Below are 18503 nucleotides of genomic sequence, written 5' to 3'. Positions count from 1 at the left end.
ACTGGCTCGTGCATGTCCTCTCCAGCAAGCGTGAGCTCCTCTGTGCTAGGGACCACATCCCCCTCCTCTCTGTAGCCCTTGCTGTCCCCCAAACAGTGCAGGCTCAACAGCTGTGCGAAGAGAGGAGGAGAGGGGAAAAGGAGCAACAGAGGGAAAGGCAGGGAGGCCAGAGGGAGAGAGGGATCTGGGGCTAGACGCACAGGCTGGGATGAAATACAGACCGAGACAGAGGGACGTGGCGCGCTGCGGGGCTGGAGGAGGAGTGTGCCCTGACGGAGCACTGGACCAGGAGTCCGGGGCCGCCGCTGCTCACCCGCTGGGTCACCCGTGCCAACCCCTCATCAGAACCCAGCGCCCAGCCGTCATGCCCACCGGGGGACGCCCTGCTCCAACAGCAGAGTGTCTTGCTTCCCTTCAGCCCCGAGCAACCTGCCACTGGGGTGCGGGGGTCCCTCCTGGCAGCCCCCAGCTGAAGTCAGCCCTTGAGCTCATCAGGAGGCCAGCCTCACGCAGCGGGGGCCGTTACGGCCTAGAGATCTGCCCCACGCAGAGGCAAGACAAAGCAGGTACTGTGTCTTACTAAACTCCATGTTTAAATTTAGTGACACGTAATATATTATTAGTAAAAACCGAACACAACTGAGAAGGGGCTCGGGAGAGCGTCCTGGGCGCAGCACTCCGCAGGGTGCCGAGAGCTGGGCTTACTGAGCTGCGTCTGCTTTTCCCAAGACAAATCGCACGGCGCCCTCCAGATATGCGCCTTCCAGGCTCTGTGCATTCTACCTACAAGAACAGTGAGCGAACACGGAACTCAGATGGTGACACACTTGCTGGCGTGTTTAGACATGAAGGGTAGGGAATGCCTAGAACTCATCCAGAAACGTATCCGAGAAGTTAGGAGGATGCACGGACAGACAGACGGTTGGCAGGATGGACGGACACGTGGGAAGACAAGTAGCGGAGACTGTTGCTGGCAGAATTTAAATAGTGGGCTATGCTCCCTGATGGCAACCCTTTCCCCTTTTCTGTATGTTTGAATGATTTTTAACTGTAATATTTCAGAAGAAATACAATGGAGAGCAGTTAGAGAAGCCATTATTTGGGGAGTGTTTAAATCAGTTGTGGGTTTCTGAGCCCATACAGGTGGGGGTCCCGCTGACTGCAGGAACCAACGCCACCGCGTGGAATGAGTCTGTGCGCATGTGAGGGTCACCGTCGGTGCCGCTCGGCCACGGTCCCTACAGCACGCTAGCAACACGGGCTTTAGAAGGAAACAGACCACTGGGAGAAAGTCCCCAGGCCTCATTTCTGTTCACCTAGAGACACAACCGCGTTTGCCTCCCAGAGCTGCAGGGAGGGTCAGAGGAGTTGGTGTCTGGTGCTGGCGGCTGCTCGGGAGGGAGAGAGGCTGGTGTCACAGAGACACTCCCGGGGGCTGCCCTCCAGGTGTGGGGGACACAGGGGACGGGCTCACGCTCGCAGAGAAGCGTCTTGAGGCCTCAACCCTCCAGCAAAAGCTTGTATTTCCTGAGCTAACAAGTCACCCTGATTATTTTTATTTTCTTAAGATTTTATTTCTTTATTTGTCAGAGAGCAAGAGCACAAGCAGGGGGAGCAGCAGAGGGAGAAGCAGGATCCCCGCTGAGTGGGGAGCCTGACGTGAGACTCGATCCCAGGAGATCATGACCTGAGCCAAAGGCAGACGCTCAACCGACTGAGCCACCCAGGTGTCCCCATGATTATTCTTCTTAAATGCTGCAAAGAAAACAGATGGTGGAAGTACCCTAGAAATGCTCGCGGTCGCTCGTAAGCTGGTGAGATCTGGGACAGTTCTCTTCTCTCATGCCTTTCCTACAAGGCTCCATGCCCTTTACCTAGAGCTGGTTTCTCCACCCCTCCCCCACCGGCCTCCCAGACGCCCTTCAGAAAACAGCTCAAAGAGCACCACCTCGGGGAGCCTCCCTGGCCCACCAGACCGGTCAGTGCTCCATCAGAGCACCCCAACACACACAACCCTCCTTTGTTCGTACAGTTACGTGTGGGTGATCGTCTGTCTCAGAAGTCCCGTTTGATCCCCGGAAACCAGCCTGGGGTCTGCAGCCTAGAACGTCCCAAGTACGTGGTTGAAAATGAGTTCCGAGTGTTTGAGAAAGTGACTTCATTCTTTGCAGATTGAAAAGTAGGTAGAGGGGCACCTGGATGGCTCAGTGGGTTAAGCCTCTGCCTTCAGCTCAGGCCATGGGGGATTGAACCCCACGTCATGCTCTCTGCTCAGCGGGGAGCCTGCTTCCTCCTCTCTCTCTGCCTGCCTCTCTGCCTACTTGTGATCTCTCTCTCTGTCAAATAAATTTAAAAACAAAGAAGAAGAAAGAAAAGTAGGTAGAAAATGGGCGGCAGGATGGCGGTGGGCAACAGACTCAGTGCACGCACGATTGTCCTAGACACCACCACGCAACCTTTGACTATCCAAGAAGTACGGCGGTGCGCCACGCCATCCGGCTCCTTCCATGGGCACAGAGCCCGCTCCATATGCCCCAGCTCCATGCCGAGCCTCCCTCCTCGAGTCCTTCCCTGCCGACCGCGGGGCGTGGGCACTCAGGAGGCCCCCCAGGTATGGTGGCTCCATTCCCGGCAGGAGGAGTGGAAACACCTGTGGAGGACGTCACATGACCTTCGGGGCTACAAACAACCGCTGCATCACGCGTTCAAAACCTGTGAGATGGCAGGACTAGAGCCTTCCTAGAGGTCAGCTGGACTCCAGCAGCCTGCTGTCCACCGTCTAGATGGGGACAGTGAGCCCCCACGATGGGAAAGGGCTTCCCCAGGTCATGTGGCAGGGTAAGGCCTTAGCTGGACAGGTGTTTGTGCTTTTAATCTCCAATTATCCTGCAGCTGAACTCAGAGAAAAAGGGACTTACTCATCGCTATTAAGGGGATGGAGGGTGTCCCCCAGATTGGCCCCCAGACCCAGGACCAAGGCATTCCTCCCCACAGCTGATGAAGGGCTGCCCGCAGCTGTCTCAGCTGAATCTCTTTGCAAGAATTAGTCTCTGCTGAGGACAGCTGCCTTGCCGAAGTCTGTGCCCCAGACCTGGGTCAGCCCACAGGCAGCGATGGGTCATTACAGGGGTACAAAACCCATGGGATCAGCTGGATCACAGCTGTATCCTGTGCAGCTTCTCCTTCTGGGGGAAGGAGACACAGGTGGTGTCCCTAGGGACACTCTCCAGTGACCTTCCTGCACAGATCTCTGCCCCAGCGTCTTACCAGGAAACCCAGCCAGACATGGAGACGCAGCCAGGGACAGGAAGTAGCAAGGCCTCCCCAGAAATAAAATGGTTTCCCCAAATACTGAGCACCTACTGAATACCAGATCAAGCCCAGCCCTTGAGGACTCCCCAGTAAAGCATCCAAATGACCTACGGCCAAAGGGAGACATTCTGACGGGTGGCTGGACCCCACAGCTCAGTTCTTGGTCCCTACATGCCACTGCCTTCCTTCCAACTTCAGAGATGCTTTGAAGGAACCTACCCAACGGGCCCCCGGGCTCTCGCCCTATCTTCCGTATCTCCCTGCAGCTGGAACAGTCAGAGGGTGCCTTTGACTTGTCTCATTCCCCCTGTTAAAGAAAACCATGTGTTTACTCTCTTATGCCAAAGTTACAACAGAGCTGAGGTTCCGCCAGTGTTGACTTTAAAATTTGGGCAGAAGGGTTAACATCCTTCTCCCTGGTGCCTGTTTGTTTATGTTTCCAGAGCAAAAGGAGGTCGCTGAAGAAACGAACTCAGATCTACTGGGCCATACCTGCAGAAAGGCAGTAAGGATGGCCCTCGGGCTCCGGCCCCTCCCAGCCTCACCTCTCCCCCACCCCGTGCCCAGCCCTGCAAGGCTCAGAGGTCCCCTGCTCCATTGTCCCGGGGACAGAGACGCTGAGCAGCCCCCTCTTCTGTTCTGTTTCCTGCTGGGACCAGAGCTCAAAGCGGGGGACCCTGACAGCTATGCGTTTAGACAGGGATGCGTCTGCCGCGCCCCCGCCCCCCTCCAGCGCTGCCAGCAACGTTCACAGAGGAAGCAAGGGCTCATAAAAACCCGCTGCACCAGCCCAGACTCCCTCTCGTCCCCTCAGGGGACCTGGGACACCATCACTGCTCACCTCTCTGCCAAGCACCCTAGTGTGCACACAGCTGGCTCGCAAGGACAATGCAGATAGACAGGGATGTGTCCTGCTGCACCTCACAGGGGCACGCACACGCACGTGTGCGTGCACACACACACACACAGACACACACTCTCTACATACGGCAGAACCCAAGTCGTGATTTTCCAGAGCCCTCCTGGAGGATGCGAGAAGAGGCAAACTGTCCATCCCCGGCTCCCCCAGGAACCCCCAGAAGAAGCAGCACTTACCATTCTCCCTCCGAGGGAAGATTCTCTTCTGCAAACTCATGCCGCAGGGCTTTGAGGATGGGGCTGAGCCGCAGAAAGCCCCTCGGAGCCCCAGCCCGATGGAGAAGTCCCAGGGATCGCCGGCAGCTTCTGGGCGGGGAATATTTGAGTGTGACTTAAAACTACGAAGTAGCTAGCTCCTCGTTAGGACTGTTTTCCCCAGCCGGGAGGGAGGGAAAAAATCCCTTTCCCTCTGCCAGCAAATCTTTAAAGTCTCACAACGGTTGCTTCCAACCCCTGCCCTTCTTACGAAGCAAATGCTCACGAAGGCAATGTTATTTCACTGAATCAAGCCCTCCGATCACAAGCCTTTTCCTGTACCGCAAACAGACATGTGAAACCTCAAACTTTCCTTTGGACTCAGGCTCTGTTGGGAGCGGACTGAACACAGCCCTCTCTGAGGTCGAATGTATGGAAAATGTGCTAAACTGTTTAGATCATACCCAGCACTAGGCTCTGCTCCCCACCTCCTGACTTTTTTTTTTTTTTTAATGAGTTCTGGTGTGTTTATGTAATTGCGAGGGACAAACACAACACCTAAAATCCCTGCCCAGAGTTGAAGTGATTCATTTTCTCCTTCACACACACCACACACAAACACAGCGCCTGTTTAATCCAAGTGAAAACGCCTTTCATAAAATCTGCTAAGGGCTCGGGCAGAGCCGCTCCTGGTGAATGCAGGCTGTGTCCCCAGAAGGGCAGTTGGGCCCCGGGGAAGGTGGAGGCTGGCTTTCATCAGGACAAACAGAAGGCGCTCTGACTCCCGCCCATGTTGGGGCAAGCAGGCAGAAAAGAAAAGTGGGCGCGAGCCCTGGTTCGCTGGGCTATAAAATGCATTCTGCCAACTCTACTCGATTTCCCCTGTTTGCCTTCTCATACCAGGAGATTTTATTTTTAGACTTGGACAAGATGTACTATTATTTTAAGTGACCAACTTGATTGCTGGGTTATATAAATCCTTGGATTCCCCACCGAAGAGACCGAAAGAATATACAATAAGTGAGCACAGAGTCAGAGCTGGAAACGGGAAGAATGTGGTCGTTCGGGGGACGCGGCCACAAAGGGTCAGACTGAAAGGAAAGGCTGCTCCATCTGATAGAGAAAAGGCCACTGGGGAAGCAAGTGACACAGACCTTGGTCCCGTTCTGGGGTTACCTGGCACCTGCCCCAAGCTCCCGGGGCTTCCTGGGTTGGGTCTCTGGCGTGGCCATGGCCGGCCCCTTGACCAGTGTCCATGCTGCCACCGCTCAGGACCTTGGAGAGTCGAAAGCGCGTGAATTACCAACCCTTTGCTCAAAACGCCTCTGGGTCACTTTGGCCCCTCAACCAACACACACAGTCCATGTACCTCTTAAGTGAGGGTTTCTTAGGCCAGTGCCTCCGGTTGCCAGGAAAACCTCTACTATCAGCACCTGAAGTGGGAACAGCTCCCTGAGCGTCATCCCCATCCCGGGGCCGCAGGCCCTACCTCGCTCCCAAGAACCATGTAACCGCCCAGGCCTGGAGCTACGGGAAAGCAGCTCAGACGTCCACACCCGGGGCCGGACCTGGCCTTCCAGTCTAGCGGGACCCAGCCGTAGCCACAGGGAGAGCCCAGGCTACCGAACCAGGGCGTGCTTTGCAGAAATTAAAATAACGTGATAGAGTAAGATTTATTGTGCTAGAAAGAGGTCTGCACTACACGGCCGAGTGAAAAAAAGATGCACGTTGCCGAGTGCGGGGTGTGATCTACATCCACGGAAGAAGACTAAACTCGGAGAAGGAGAATTCGGGGTGTTTTCTTCTACGAACTTCCCCGAACCCACGATGATCCTTCACAATTCGGCGAGCAGCGGTAGCTTTCCACTCGTATCATCTAGAGGATGAGAGAAAAAGATTTAATTAAATAGGCTTTTTTTTGTTTTAAGTTAAGTCACTGTCTTTAGAACCCCTAAGTAGGTTTTTGTCAAGTCAACAGCGAGGACTATAATTTTGAAAGTCATGGCTTTTGATCAGATGCAGTAAGCCTTCGACAGAGGAGTTTTTATTTGCTGGGGTAGGCAGAAGCCTGGTCCCTGCAAAAAGGTCCGCGTCCTGCCCCAGGGATCTTTGAATGATTGAGTCCTCCAGCGGGTAGTTAAGGCTGCCGATGGAAATGGATGTGCTAATCGGCTAACTTGAAGATAAAGGGATGATCCTGGAGTATCCAGGTGGACCCCAGGTCACCGCAAGGGTCCGTAAGTGTGGGAGAGGGAGGCAGAAGAGGGGGTCCGAGGTGGACCAGGAGGTCCACCGCCGGCTTTGCTGAGAGAGGACGGGGCCGTGAGCCACGGACGCAGGCGGCCCCCAGAAGCTGGAGGAGGAAGAAAACGGGTTTTCCCCTCCAGGCTCCAGAAAGAAACGCGGCCCCTGCCAACCCGGTGACCTCAGCCGGGTGAGACCCTGCTGTGTTCCCGACCTCAAGAACGGCAAGGTAACGACTTGGTAGTTTCTTAAGCCACCATTCCCGGGGTGAGCCCTGCAGCAGCAACAGGAAACTGGCCTGCTTGGTTTGTTTCTATTTTGTTTGCTTCCTTGATGCCAAAACCTTGCCTCTGGCTACGACCAACAAAGCGGGGAAGATTCAAACACAATGTTTACCCCGTGGAGCCCAGGATGAACAGCCGTCTTCTTGGGGCGCCTGGGGGCTCCGGCGGTGGAGCATCTGCCTTGGGCTCAGGTCACGATCCAGGGGACCTGAGATCAAGTCCCACACTGAGTCCCGCGCTGGGCTCCCTTCTCCCTCTGCCTTCCCCTCCACTCCTGCTCTCTCTCCAATAAATAAATAAAATCTTCAAAAAAAAAAAAAAAAAAAAACAGTTGTCTTCTTATCCAAAAGGAGATGAAAATCTGCCCAAGGCCCACGTGTTGGGGCCTGAGAAGGAGCCCCCACTCCACTCCCTCCTGGATGACAGCAAGAGGCCGGGGAGGCGTGGGCTGGGGACAAGAAGGAACACACTTCCCGCCTGAAATGCCTGCCCGAGTGGAAACGTCCTCCTACGGAGGGAGTGTGGCTGAAGGTTCCCTGGGCCTGGAGCAGGTGCCCAGAACTGCCTGACCGTGCCTAGGTGACCAGGGAGCTCTGGACAGGGGCACAGAGAGGGAGGAGAAGCCCTTGCACCGGCTGAGGAGGGAGGCCTGGGCGCCCAGCTTGGGGGGTGCAGCTTGTGGGCTCCACGCACACTGAGAGTTCGGAGCAGCGCCCACAGATGGTTTGCACCCTCCCCAGCACCCCGGCACTCCTCAGCCCCCCGTGGGGGACGCGGGACCCCGAAGGGACTGAGCTCGTAGGTACCCAGAGGAGACTGAGCAGAGCAGGAGTAAATCAGAACAACTAAGTACACTTTGCATTAGCAGAATGAGTATCCGTCCGCTGCTGAAGTGACGGTTTACAAGTGAGTTCGGTGCAGAAAAATTCGGAAGGCTCCGTGTCCATACGTCATTTTTTTCTCCTGTAAGTAACCTATCAGTTCCATGCCAAGATGGGGACAGATGCTATTTCTGGCCAGTGGGAGGGAGGATTAGCACTTTTTATTTCTTTTACTTCGTATTTCCTAATTCGTTCCCCCCCTCAAAAAGAGCAAGTTTATTTCTTAGCAAAAAAAAAAAAAAAAAAAAAAACAGGAGGGGGAGATACCCATAGAGGAAACCATAGTGCATGGGAAGCAGAGCTCTGCCCAGGGGCACAGACTGTGTTCATCAGGAGAAAGAAGGCTTTGTTTCGGTCACTGATTTATCCCAAGTGCCCAGGACAGTGCCTGGCACAGATCCGAGGCTCCAGAAATTTGCAGAATGATTTCCTCAACTGATCTGCCGATCCGCACGCCTCCGAGGCAGCCCGCTAGCCCGGTTGTCTACGCTCTGTGTCCCCAGGGCTCTGGTGGAAAGCTCGAGAGGCTGGTGCCTAGAGGGCACCATTTCCAAAGTGTGCGGCAGGGGAAAAGCCAAGGGCACTGCGGCCGCCCCCGAGCTTGAGGCCCCCGCCTGCGCCCTCTGTGTCTGCCCCCGCCAGCTCCCCCGGGAAGCCCCCAGGCCGCCCGGCTTCCTCACACAGCTACTTCCACTCAGAAGGTGCCCGAGTCCGGTGCATGAGAGAGGCCAGGTAGCACAAAGTCAGGTATAATCACAGATTGTAAGGCACGAGCCAGGATGTGGGGGAAGGGGTTTCACATGCGGGGAGTCTTCTCTCTGTGTTCTCTGTTCTTCCCACGTAGCCTCCTCCTATAAACAAAGTCTCCTCCTCGGCCCCAATCACCCCATGAGGGGACTGAGGGAGCATCTTTTCGTCACACAAGGTCGGGTTTTGGACCAAAGCACCCCGAAAGCGCCCGATCTCGTCTGTCACATGAGGTCTGCCCCAAAGAATGGGAGGCCCCGTCTCTCACTAGTTAAACTACCTGAGGGGAGACGTGACCTCAGCCCCCAACATTCCAGCCCACCATCCTCGCGCGGCCTCTGCCTCTGCTCCCGGCAGCAGGGCTAGGGTCCTGGGACGGGGACGTGTGCGAACCCCTCGACTCAGCACGCCCCCCCGGGTGTGCTCACTTCAGAGGACTGCGTCTCCTTCCTTAGCTGCAAAGGGGGACCTACGCGATCCTGAGCCAGTTCTGCCCAGGGAGCCTGGCGGGGGCAGCTCTGTGTGCGTGCCTGGGGGCCCGGCGGTGCTCCTGCCGTGGGTGCAAGGTCTGCCATGCCTGCCTGAGCCCTGGGCCTCCAGCTCCCATGTGTCAGCCGCTCTGCCAAGCCTGCCTCTACTTCCACAGACTGGCCTGTCCCCTCCCTGCTGCACCCGGAACCCACCCTGAACCCGACCCTGACTGTACACCCCGCCTAGTTCTCACCTCCGACTTGGATGCTGGACCACGCGGCCCGTGCCGGCTCCTTCCCTCCAAACCACACACGGCTGTCCCCACCGGGTTCCGGCACAGGCACCGCCCCAGGCGCAGCCCCATCCACATCCGGCTCTCCGCTCCCTAGGACACGGTTCAGTGCCAGTGTCCCCGGGAACCAGGTCCCCGGCTCCCCAGACCCCTCCCTCCAGCTCCCCTCGGCCTATGCCTCTAAGTGCCCAGTGGCCACCGTCAGATCCGATCTCACGTGTCAGAAAGAACAGAGCCCCAATGTCACAGACCTCCCCTGCTCGGCTTCCTGGTCCTCCGCCGGGGCCCCGAGCAGCATGTGGCCTGCCCTGTTGTCCGAGGAGGTCAGCATGACCTCCCAGATGGGGCCGCCCCGCTGCCCGGAGGGACACGTGACCACCTGAATGACAGTGACCCCAAGGGAGCCCGGGCTGGCCCAGGGGAAGCCAGCAGACTATTTCTCAGCCTGATGTGTAACGATTAACCTGGATGCCTCTATGCCCTGGGTAGTTAAATGCACCAAAGAATCAATTTCCTTGGTCAACCAACCCACTCGTTTTTAAATGTTCGCTGGCTTCAACATTTACTTTTGGACTCGGAGAATGATAGAGTCAGATAATACACCAATTCATGGCGTTTAGGATGTTTGGGCATCAATTTTAGGGACAAATTGGGTCTCCTGAGCCTACTCAGAAAAGGCAAAACACAGACTGATAAGCCCAAATCTCATGGAAAATTGCTGAGATTCTCTCCATCGTCTGTGGCAAGTCCAGAAACCACAATACCTGCTTCATTATTAACCTCCTGATGGGGAGGGTCCCGCCCCTCACTCACCTTACCCTGAAGACCTCCCGTCTTACCGTCTTACGGATGTGGAAACGGAGCCTCAGAGAGGGGGGTGGGGGGCTCGCTCGGGCCCCAGAACTGAGAAAGGATGAGAGCCACACACCCAGGGAAGGGGAGTTCTGTAAAGACCGAGAAAGGGCCTGTTTGGTGCTCGATCAAGAACGAAATGGGTCGGTGACTGCATCGGGACAGGGGACCTTCTCCCGGGTCCCCAGCTGGGGAGGTGGCGATTCGTGGAACCCACCGCGAGCCTGAGAGCGCAGTCACGGAACTGCGCAAGTCAGAGCTGGCAGGGCTCAGGGACGCGCTGATCTGTGTGGTTTGCAAACTTTCAGGGGGGGCAGGTCCCCTGCTCTCAAACGTCCCACAGGGAACTTTAGATAAGACAGTGGATGAGGGTGACGTTGCTCTCTCTGAAGGGGGGTGACGGTCGGTATCTCTCCCGTATCACGCCTCGGCAGCCCCCCAAATTCAGCCGAGCACATCCAGAAACCTCTGTCCCGAAACCTGGCTCCGATCCGCACACAGACCTGCCACGGTCTAGGGGGGAAACAACGTGCCCAGAGACAAACCATCACGGGAACCAGAGGGTCCCCAAGGTCACCCACTCCGACCACTCCTTGCTCCCAAGGCCCATGTTGGCCCCGCTCGGTGACCAGTCTGCTGGACGCTGAGACCAGAGAGAAGCCCGAGGGTGCCCCAGTCGGTCCGTTCGCAGTCTCCTCAAGCGTGAGATCTCCCCCCAGGTCGCAGAGACAGGGGGGCTGCAGAACGGGCTTTACCGACCTTTCGTGCGCCTTGTGCTTTTGAAAGCACATCCCGGAGGCTCTTCTCACGTCCTGCGTCTCTAAGTTATCGGGAAGTCTCTTCTGCAGACTCAGCGTATGGAGTCTCATTTGATGCTGGAAGTTTCTATCGTTTTAATGCAAAATCTTGCATTGCATATGTGTGTGTTACATTACATGTCTACACACACATGGAGACACACTTACATACACACATGTGTATTCACACACATACACACACACATTTATCATCCCTTGCCCACGGCCCACACAACGTCGTCTCTGTGAGTCCCCAAGGGGAACCAGCAGCAAGCACAGGTCACAGGGAAGGTCACGGTAAACCCTGGCATCTGGAAGTCCGTTGGAGATGACCAGTACTTCCCCAGCAGACCCCAGCACGGAGCCAGGCGCTGCGGGCACCAGCGGCAGGCACTCATGTGCCCGCCCTCCAGCAACCCCAGGTTGGACCCAGGCCACCTCCCCGCAGGACGAGGAGCCTCCCCGTGGCAGCCAGCACTCAGGAGGCCATCCAGAGGGTCCCTCCGTCTGCTCCTGGGCTCTGCCCCCGGGGTCCCACCTTACTCTTCTCCAACCTCCTCCCGACTCCAGACTGACCTCGCAGAGACAGAGCTCAGTGGCCCCTAGGCCTCGAGCCCCCTGGATGACAGACACCGCTGTCCGCTGCACGGATAGCATGTCACAGGACGGGAGAACTGTCTAGGCTGGGCCTGGACAGTGCATGTCGGAGAGGTTACACACCAGTGGCTGTGACCGACGATGGGGATGGTGGGGACGGTGGTGAGGACGGCCGTGTCGTGCGGAGCATTTCCTCTGTGCCAGAACGGTACCCGTCGCTTCCTACACCTCACCTCGCTCAATCCAGACCGGCGCGGTGAGGACCACATCGCAGAACGCCTCCGTCAGAGCTCGCTTATTCCTCCCACTTGGACAGGAAGGCAGGGGAGGAACAGACAAGCTCCCAGCGGGAGCTGGTGGCTGCTCTCCGGCTGGCCGGCGGACCGTGGGGGTTCGGCCGGGCCATCTGTCGTGGCCCAGGGAGCAAGCAGGACAGTGACCCCAGCACCAGCCCATGCAAGGGCACAGGACGCATGGGGAGACTCAGAGAGCGGGCACAGGAATGACTTGGGACCCAGGACCAGCGCAAAAGCTGCATGGTAAGGCCCGGGGCGTCATGGCGTCACTTGCCCTTGGAGGAGGGAGAGGTAATGAGCCCGCCACTTAGAGGATGAACGGTTCTGCTCCTCGCGTTGGTCTGGTCCCGGGTGGAGAGCGTCCCCGGGGGCCCCAGCTAGGGAGAGCTGCGGGGAGGCGGAGGCTGCGTGGGCACGCTGAAGGGAGTCTGATGGAGGAGGCCCAGCCAGGGGGTCAAAGGGCGACTGTGTGAGCCCCACCTCTCCATGGGGAACTTCTCCTGCTTGCAGGGACCTGACCTGAAAGAGGCCACCGACGCCCCGGTCTCCTCTCCAAGGCAGTTTGGAGTACGGAGAGCTGGCGGCAAAGGTCAGAGCTCGGTTCTCAAGGAAGACCCGACAGTCAGGTTCGAGGTCCAGGACCGCCGTCCTCAACGCCGTCCCAGCAGCTTCGTCTCCCCCTCCTGTCCTTGTCCTCCATGAGGATCCCATTTGCAGCTGACGTTCCTCCTGCCCTGCCGAGGAGCAAGGGGAGGCCTCCGATGTGAGCCCCCGGGCTGTGGCCGTCCGTCTGTCTGCTCGCGTGTCCAGCAGCCCCCTCCCCACACTGGTCTCTGTCTCCAGGCTGCTGGCCATTCACCGTCACCTGCGGAGGTAGAGAGTGCCCAGAGAGCTGACTCCAGTCCTAGGCCACCCGCCCCAGGCCACCGGCCCTGCAAACCTGCCCGAGACCCCCCTGGTACCAGGTGTCTCGAAGTCAAAGCTCAGACGTCTTCCCGTGATGTCCCCCTTTCTTGAACACACTGAATTTCTGTTCCATAACCAGAAAGAACAACTTCGTCCCTTGCCAAGACAGACTGCATTCAGCAGACAGCAAGCGAAGGGGCGCGGGGCCGACCTCGGGGCTCTCTGAGGGAGAGCGAGCGGGCGGGGAGGGTTCGGGGTGGCCACAGGGCAGTGGCACGCGGTGGAGGACGAAGTCTGCCCTTGGCAGCAAGAGGGGCCCGGCGTGGACCGGTGGGCGGGTTCCGAAGGTCGGGGGCGTGGGAAGGGGGCTTGTCTGAGCCCGAGGAACCGCGGGGCAGAGACGAAACCAGACGCGTTCAGGATCCGCCGTCAACTCAAGGAGACCGTTTCTGAGACGTCCCCTGCTTGCTGTCCCGGCTCCGCTGCTGGCTCCCCGTCACCCAGCCCAGGATCCACTCCCATTCCCCACTCCTGCTTCTCCTTGTTCCTACGTTTAGTTCAATCCTGCCGGTATCCATTCCAGACATCGCTCGAGCACACTGACCTCGCTGTTCCCTCTGCCGCTCCCAGGCCTCCTAGGTCCTCCTGCCGTCCAGGGACCCCCAGAGCCGCTTCTTGGCCTTCCTCTGCGTCGCACGGGTCCTCCCCCATAGCTACAGAAACCGGACCTTCATAGCTGTATCTCGCACTTTTCTGAGATCCCGCACAGACCGTCGGATAAATTCCAAACCCACGAGCAAGGGATGTGAGACCTCCACACTCTGACCCTGTGCGCCCCACAGCCTCACCAGAACCCCTGCCTCAGACCCCCTCCCCCAACCGCACTTCTTGCCTCCAGACTTGTGCCCCGCTCCCCCCCACCCCACCCATTTACTTTGCTCATCTTTGATGTGCCCCTGGGACGCGTCTGAAACCCCCAGCGCCCCCCAACCCCACCCTGCCAATGTGATCTGTGGCCCTTTCTCGTGCTCTGGGAGGTCCCCTGTGCACTCCCAAAGCTATGCTTCCTGCTGTCCTGTGATCATTCCCCTCACACCCATCCACCCCACTGGGTTGTCAGTATGTCGAGGGCAAGAACCGGGTCTTAGTCCTCTCAGCGTCCCCTGATCCAAACCAGCGGCCGGCCCGCCGTGAGAGCTCCAACTTTTCTGAACTACTTAAATAACGGCCTTGGCAACCGAATGAGCGGTTGGCACTTCGGTGACTAAAATCACAAAGGCGGGGAGAATGGCTAGAATGGGGAGCAGAGGAAGCGTGGGCTTTGGACACGGTTTGGGACCCCCGGGGAGTCCAGCGAGGAGGGATGCCCGCTGGGTGCATGGACCCCAGGACTGGAGCTCAGGACAGAGCCTGGAGCCCGGGACAGCCATCTGACCAGCATCAACATGTAGAAAGTAGCCAAAGCCAACGGCTCAGATTGAAAATAACCTAGAGAGTGCGGAAAGAGAAATGACAAAGGAGGGACTCTCAGGGAATCCCAGCACATAAGGGACAAGCAATGATGAGATGTACAACCGCAAGGCAGGGGAGATACTGAAGACACAGATAAAAAAGTCTGAGAAGTTCCCACACAGAAGCCAAGGGGAAGGGAGGGTCCATTTTGCATTTTATTTTCAGCCTCCACTGGCTTTGGGACAGAACAAATAAACCCCAGGAACCCTTTGGCAAACGCGTTTGGCTTCTCATCTTTCTTGGAGGCCCCTGGAGTGAAACAGCTGTCATTTCTAGGGTGCTAAGGCGGCTATGTGGGGGACAGCAGATGGACAGAGCTACACTGAGGAGCCGGTCAGCCATCCAACCCATTTCCCAAACCCAGCGCTCCCCGGGGCAGCCCACAGTCCATTTCCCACAAATCGAAGTCCCTGTTTATTTCACCGGAAATACAGTCCACGTGTTTGTGATTCATCTGCACTTTATGTAACCAAACGCGGGGCTGTCACCGTGTGATGTCCGAGAGACCATGTGAAGCGTCTTTGCAGCCAGATCATGGCCGGCCGAGGGAATGAAAAGGAGGCAAAACTCGGCCAGCCTCCTCCGTCACTGGAGGCGCCCAGCGGGGACTGACTAGGTAGAGCGCCGGAGCAGGGACCTCCCATCTGCCGTTCTCAGCTCACGCCCACGCCCCACGTCCAAGCTGCAGCCCCTGATCCCAAACCAGCCACACCCCCAAGCAGGCGATGGCTATGGCTTCTGTACCTATTGGGTTTCTGCCATATGTTTAAAGCAGCACCAATTCTGATACTGTAACTCAAGCCAGAACGAAAACCTTCCTCTGCGTTTTCTTGCTACGTCTCTGGTCCCGGATGGTGGGTTTCCAGAGACAGAATTACTGGATTGAAGGGGATAAATATGTTAACTTTTGCGTCTCAGAAAAGCTGCATTAAATTATGCTTTCGCTGAGAGCAAATGAACTTGGCTTTCTTACCGTACCTTTCCCAGCATCGCACCTGACCCACGAAGTAGTTCAGACAAATACAAGGAGGCTATTAAAAGTCGCGTTTTCAAGGACTCTGTTACACAGTACAGGAGCTACTAATAATACAGATACTGTGTTTTTTTCAATTATGTAGGGATATAAACTCAACGTTTCTCTAAATGGTGAGGTGGGCGTGCTGTATTCTCTAGCGGTCCCAAGAGCAATTTGAGAGGGAATGATGAATTAATCCTCAAATCTCGGTATTTTAACCCAAATGAAGTTAGTTTTTTTGTGTTGTTTGGTTTTGTTTTGTTTTTTTCTCGTTCCCACAAAGTCTGATACATGTCAGACTCCTCTTCCAGGCAGGTCACAGAGCACGGAGCTGTCCTTTCTGGTGCCTTCGACACCACGACGTGACGCCTCCAGTGCTCCGTGATGGGGACGCCACCGGACAGGAAGCTTTCAGGGTCCCGGGCCTGAAGAGACACGTGTCATTTCTACTCAGCACGTGTTTCCTGGAACCCTCCCTCTGACCAGGCACAACACAAGGCAGCTAGGATGGGCACGTGGATGCTCCTTGCCTCCTGGCTTCGTTGGAAGCGGGCTTTGGAAGCCGGGTCCTCCGTGGGGGCTGCAGACGCACCTCCCGCCGCCCGCGGGATGGTCGGGGTCTTGGGAAGCCGCAGAATTCACAGGCTCACATAATCACAGGCTTTTTCAGGCAGGATTTATTAATGTTCTTTTGGCAGCACAGCTCTCAAACTCAGTAGTCCGCTTCACGTCCAGAAACCACACCCGCTGTTCTTTCCTTCCAGACTGACTTCCCAGATGTGCTTCATGTCTTCCTTCCTCGCCCGGAGCCTCTGTCCCTCTGCGTCCTGGCGGCCGGCTTCAGACAACCTGCAGCAGTAGGCGTGACCCTGACCGACCTTGTTCTCAGCTCTGCTCTGCAACGCTCTAGCCAGAGGGGAGCCCTACACAGTGTCCAAGCCAAGCCTCCCGTCTCCGCTCTGCCCGGATTCTGTGCCTGGGACTGGGCACCCTGCCAGGCGCCGCACCCTCAATCTGACATTCGTCTCTGGACACTCAACGTCTTCCTGAATCCTATTTCTTGCTTGATCATCTGGAGGCAGTGAATTTTTTTTTTTTCCATTTTCCTTCTTTCGATTTTCTCTTGGGAATTAGTCCCTTGTGTTTGCTCCTGTCTTTCCTGTTACACCTTGTTAAACGGCCGGTGACAAGCAGCTCACACTCGCGGACTCTGTGTCCCAGCCTCTTCCCCCAGGGGCGGCAAACTCCTCGGGAGCCCAGGTGCTTTCCAGCTCATCACAGCCGACTAGCCTTGCCGGTATTTCACCAGTGCGCAACAGGGGCTGCTGGTCTCCTGGTGGACGGGTCAGCGCCTGTACTCCTGGTGTTTGTCCTGACAGCGCCTTACTCCTACTACCGATTTCTACCTTAGTCAGAAGGAGCTGGGATATATCACCGTCCCAGATTAACCTCACAAGTCAGGAGCTTAGCTGCACAGGTCCCTCACTTGCTCCCATCAGGTCTGCCTTGAGTCCCTGCGGCATTCCACATTATCTAAAATACACGTTAGGGAAACACACTGAAAATTAACAATACGCACTTTGTTGCCCTCAATTTTCCACATCGAGTATTTATCACTTGGTGATCAGAGAACAATAAACGTTCACATCAACGGACAGGTCAGCTGGTTGCAGGATATGGTTCTTGTGTTTGTTTTTGTTTTTTTTAAGATTTTATTTATTTTTTTTGATTTGGAGGGGCAGAGGGAGAGGAGAGAGAGAGACCCCCAAGCAGACGCCCCACTGAGTGCCGAATCCAACGTGGGGCTCAATCTCACAACCCTGAGATCATGCCCTGAGCTGAAACCCAGGCACCCCAGGATATGGTTATTACGAGGTGAACTGACTTTAGCCTTGGCGATCTGTACTCCCCATACGGACCTTCCACGACGCTCTCTCACGGTTCCACGTACCGTACAGCCGGTGCCCTCGGGGTGAGCCTTTCCCGGGTGACGTCTTCCTCGGTCCCCAAGCAGTTGAGAGTACCCCCCACCATCTCGCTCTGCGTCACTGCTGTTGACGCAATGCTGACATTTGGAGATGGTAGTAACGTTCTAAAAATACATCTGTGTGCTTTCCTCCCTTGGATTTTTGTTTCCATTGTTTCTAGGCAGCCAGAGGCTCGCACCTGTCTGGGAGGGAGCAAAGTCAAACGGCCAGGAGCGTGGGCAGAGCTAGTCATCCCGCGTGTGACGTGTCCCATTGGGCACTGGGGTGTCCTGCAGTCCCGTAAGCCAGATTTGCTGCAAGAAAGGGAATTCTGGACTGGTTTTTCTCCCCTACTTCTCCCTGGCTTGGCGGCAAAGCACGTTCAGATGCCAATTTCCTTAGTTTATTCCATAACGTCGAAAGACGACCTCTGGCCCCAGAGGAGATGCTGTGGTCTCAGACGTGCCCCATGGGGGGAGAGGGCAGAGCGTGGGGAAGCAGGTGAGCAGGAAGTTGCTCTTCTGTCCAGTCCCAGAGGACAACTGATGTGAGGAGATTGGCACGTCAAGGGAAAGGGGTCAGATAGGTGGGTCCTGAGGTTTAGGGGAGGTGAGGGACATGCTTCTGCCCAGTTCGTGCTGGGCTCTTCACAGGGAAGTGACAACCCACACAGGGAAACCACATCACAGGGAACGGAGCTGCCTCCGGGCTAGGGATTGGCCCTTCGGTTACGCAGTCACGAGCGGCGTCCCCTGCCTTTGCGCCGTGTGTGGGATCAGAAGTTCCAACGTCCTGAAAAGGATAAGCTGAAGTTGGCTGAGAGTTTGTCTGGGGAGCTTGGTCAGAGTTTCCTGCTTCGGGGACAAAGTCACCCCTACCTAAAGGCCTCAGGCCAGCCACAGCGCTGTCGAGACCGGAGGTGACACCAGGTCAGCCAGCAAGGACCGTGAAGTCCTGACCAGGTAGCGGAGAGACCGATCGCGGATCCCTCCGGCCACACGCACCTGTCACCGGGGTCCACGGGACGCTGGGGAGACAGCCGGTCACCTGTCCGCAGCCACCAGGCCGGGATGGTGATCGGGGAGGGCTCAGCGAGGATCTGACGGGGCTGCCACGGATCCCAGGACCTGTCTTCTCGCTGCTGCCGGACACACCCAGTGACCCAGTGCACCCCGAATGCCGTCTCAGGGTAGGGAAAGACAGCAAGGACAGACTAA

General features: G+C 56.7%; 1 protein-coding gene across 2 annotated transcripts in view; it reads right to left on the bottom strand.

Annotated features, from left to right (window-relative positions):
• IL16 (interleukin 16) overlaps positions 1-4843 on the bottom strand; it is a 97382-nt gene extending 92539 nt beyond the window's left edge. The window contains exon 1 of one of the 2 annotated variants that reach the window (XM_032341937.1): positions 4408-4843. In XM_032341937.1, coding sequence (XP_032197828.1) covers positions 4408-4447 — 40 coding nt within the window. In that variant the 5' untranslated portion in view covers positions 4448-4843. The remainder of the gene's footprint in view (positions 1-4407) is intronic. The other variant, XM_032341935.1, reaches the window with a different exon arrangement.
• Positions 4844-18503: the final 13660 nt, after the last annotated feature.

Source organism: Mustela erminea, chromosome 5 (genome assembly GCF_009829155.1).
Source record: "Mustela erminea isolate mMusErm1 chromosome 5, mMusErm1.Pri, whole genome shotgun sequence".
NCBI classification, from domain to species: domain Eukaryota; kingdom Metazoa; phylum Chordata; class Mammalia; order Carnivora; family Mustelidae; genus Mustela; species Mustela erminea.
This window is presented reverse-complemented; position numbering and strand designations above follow the sequence as displayed.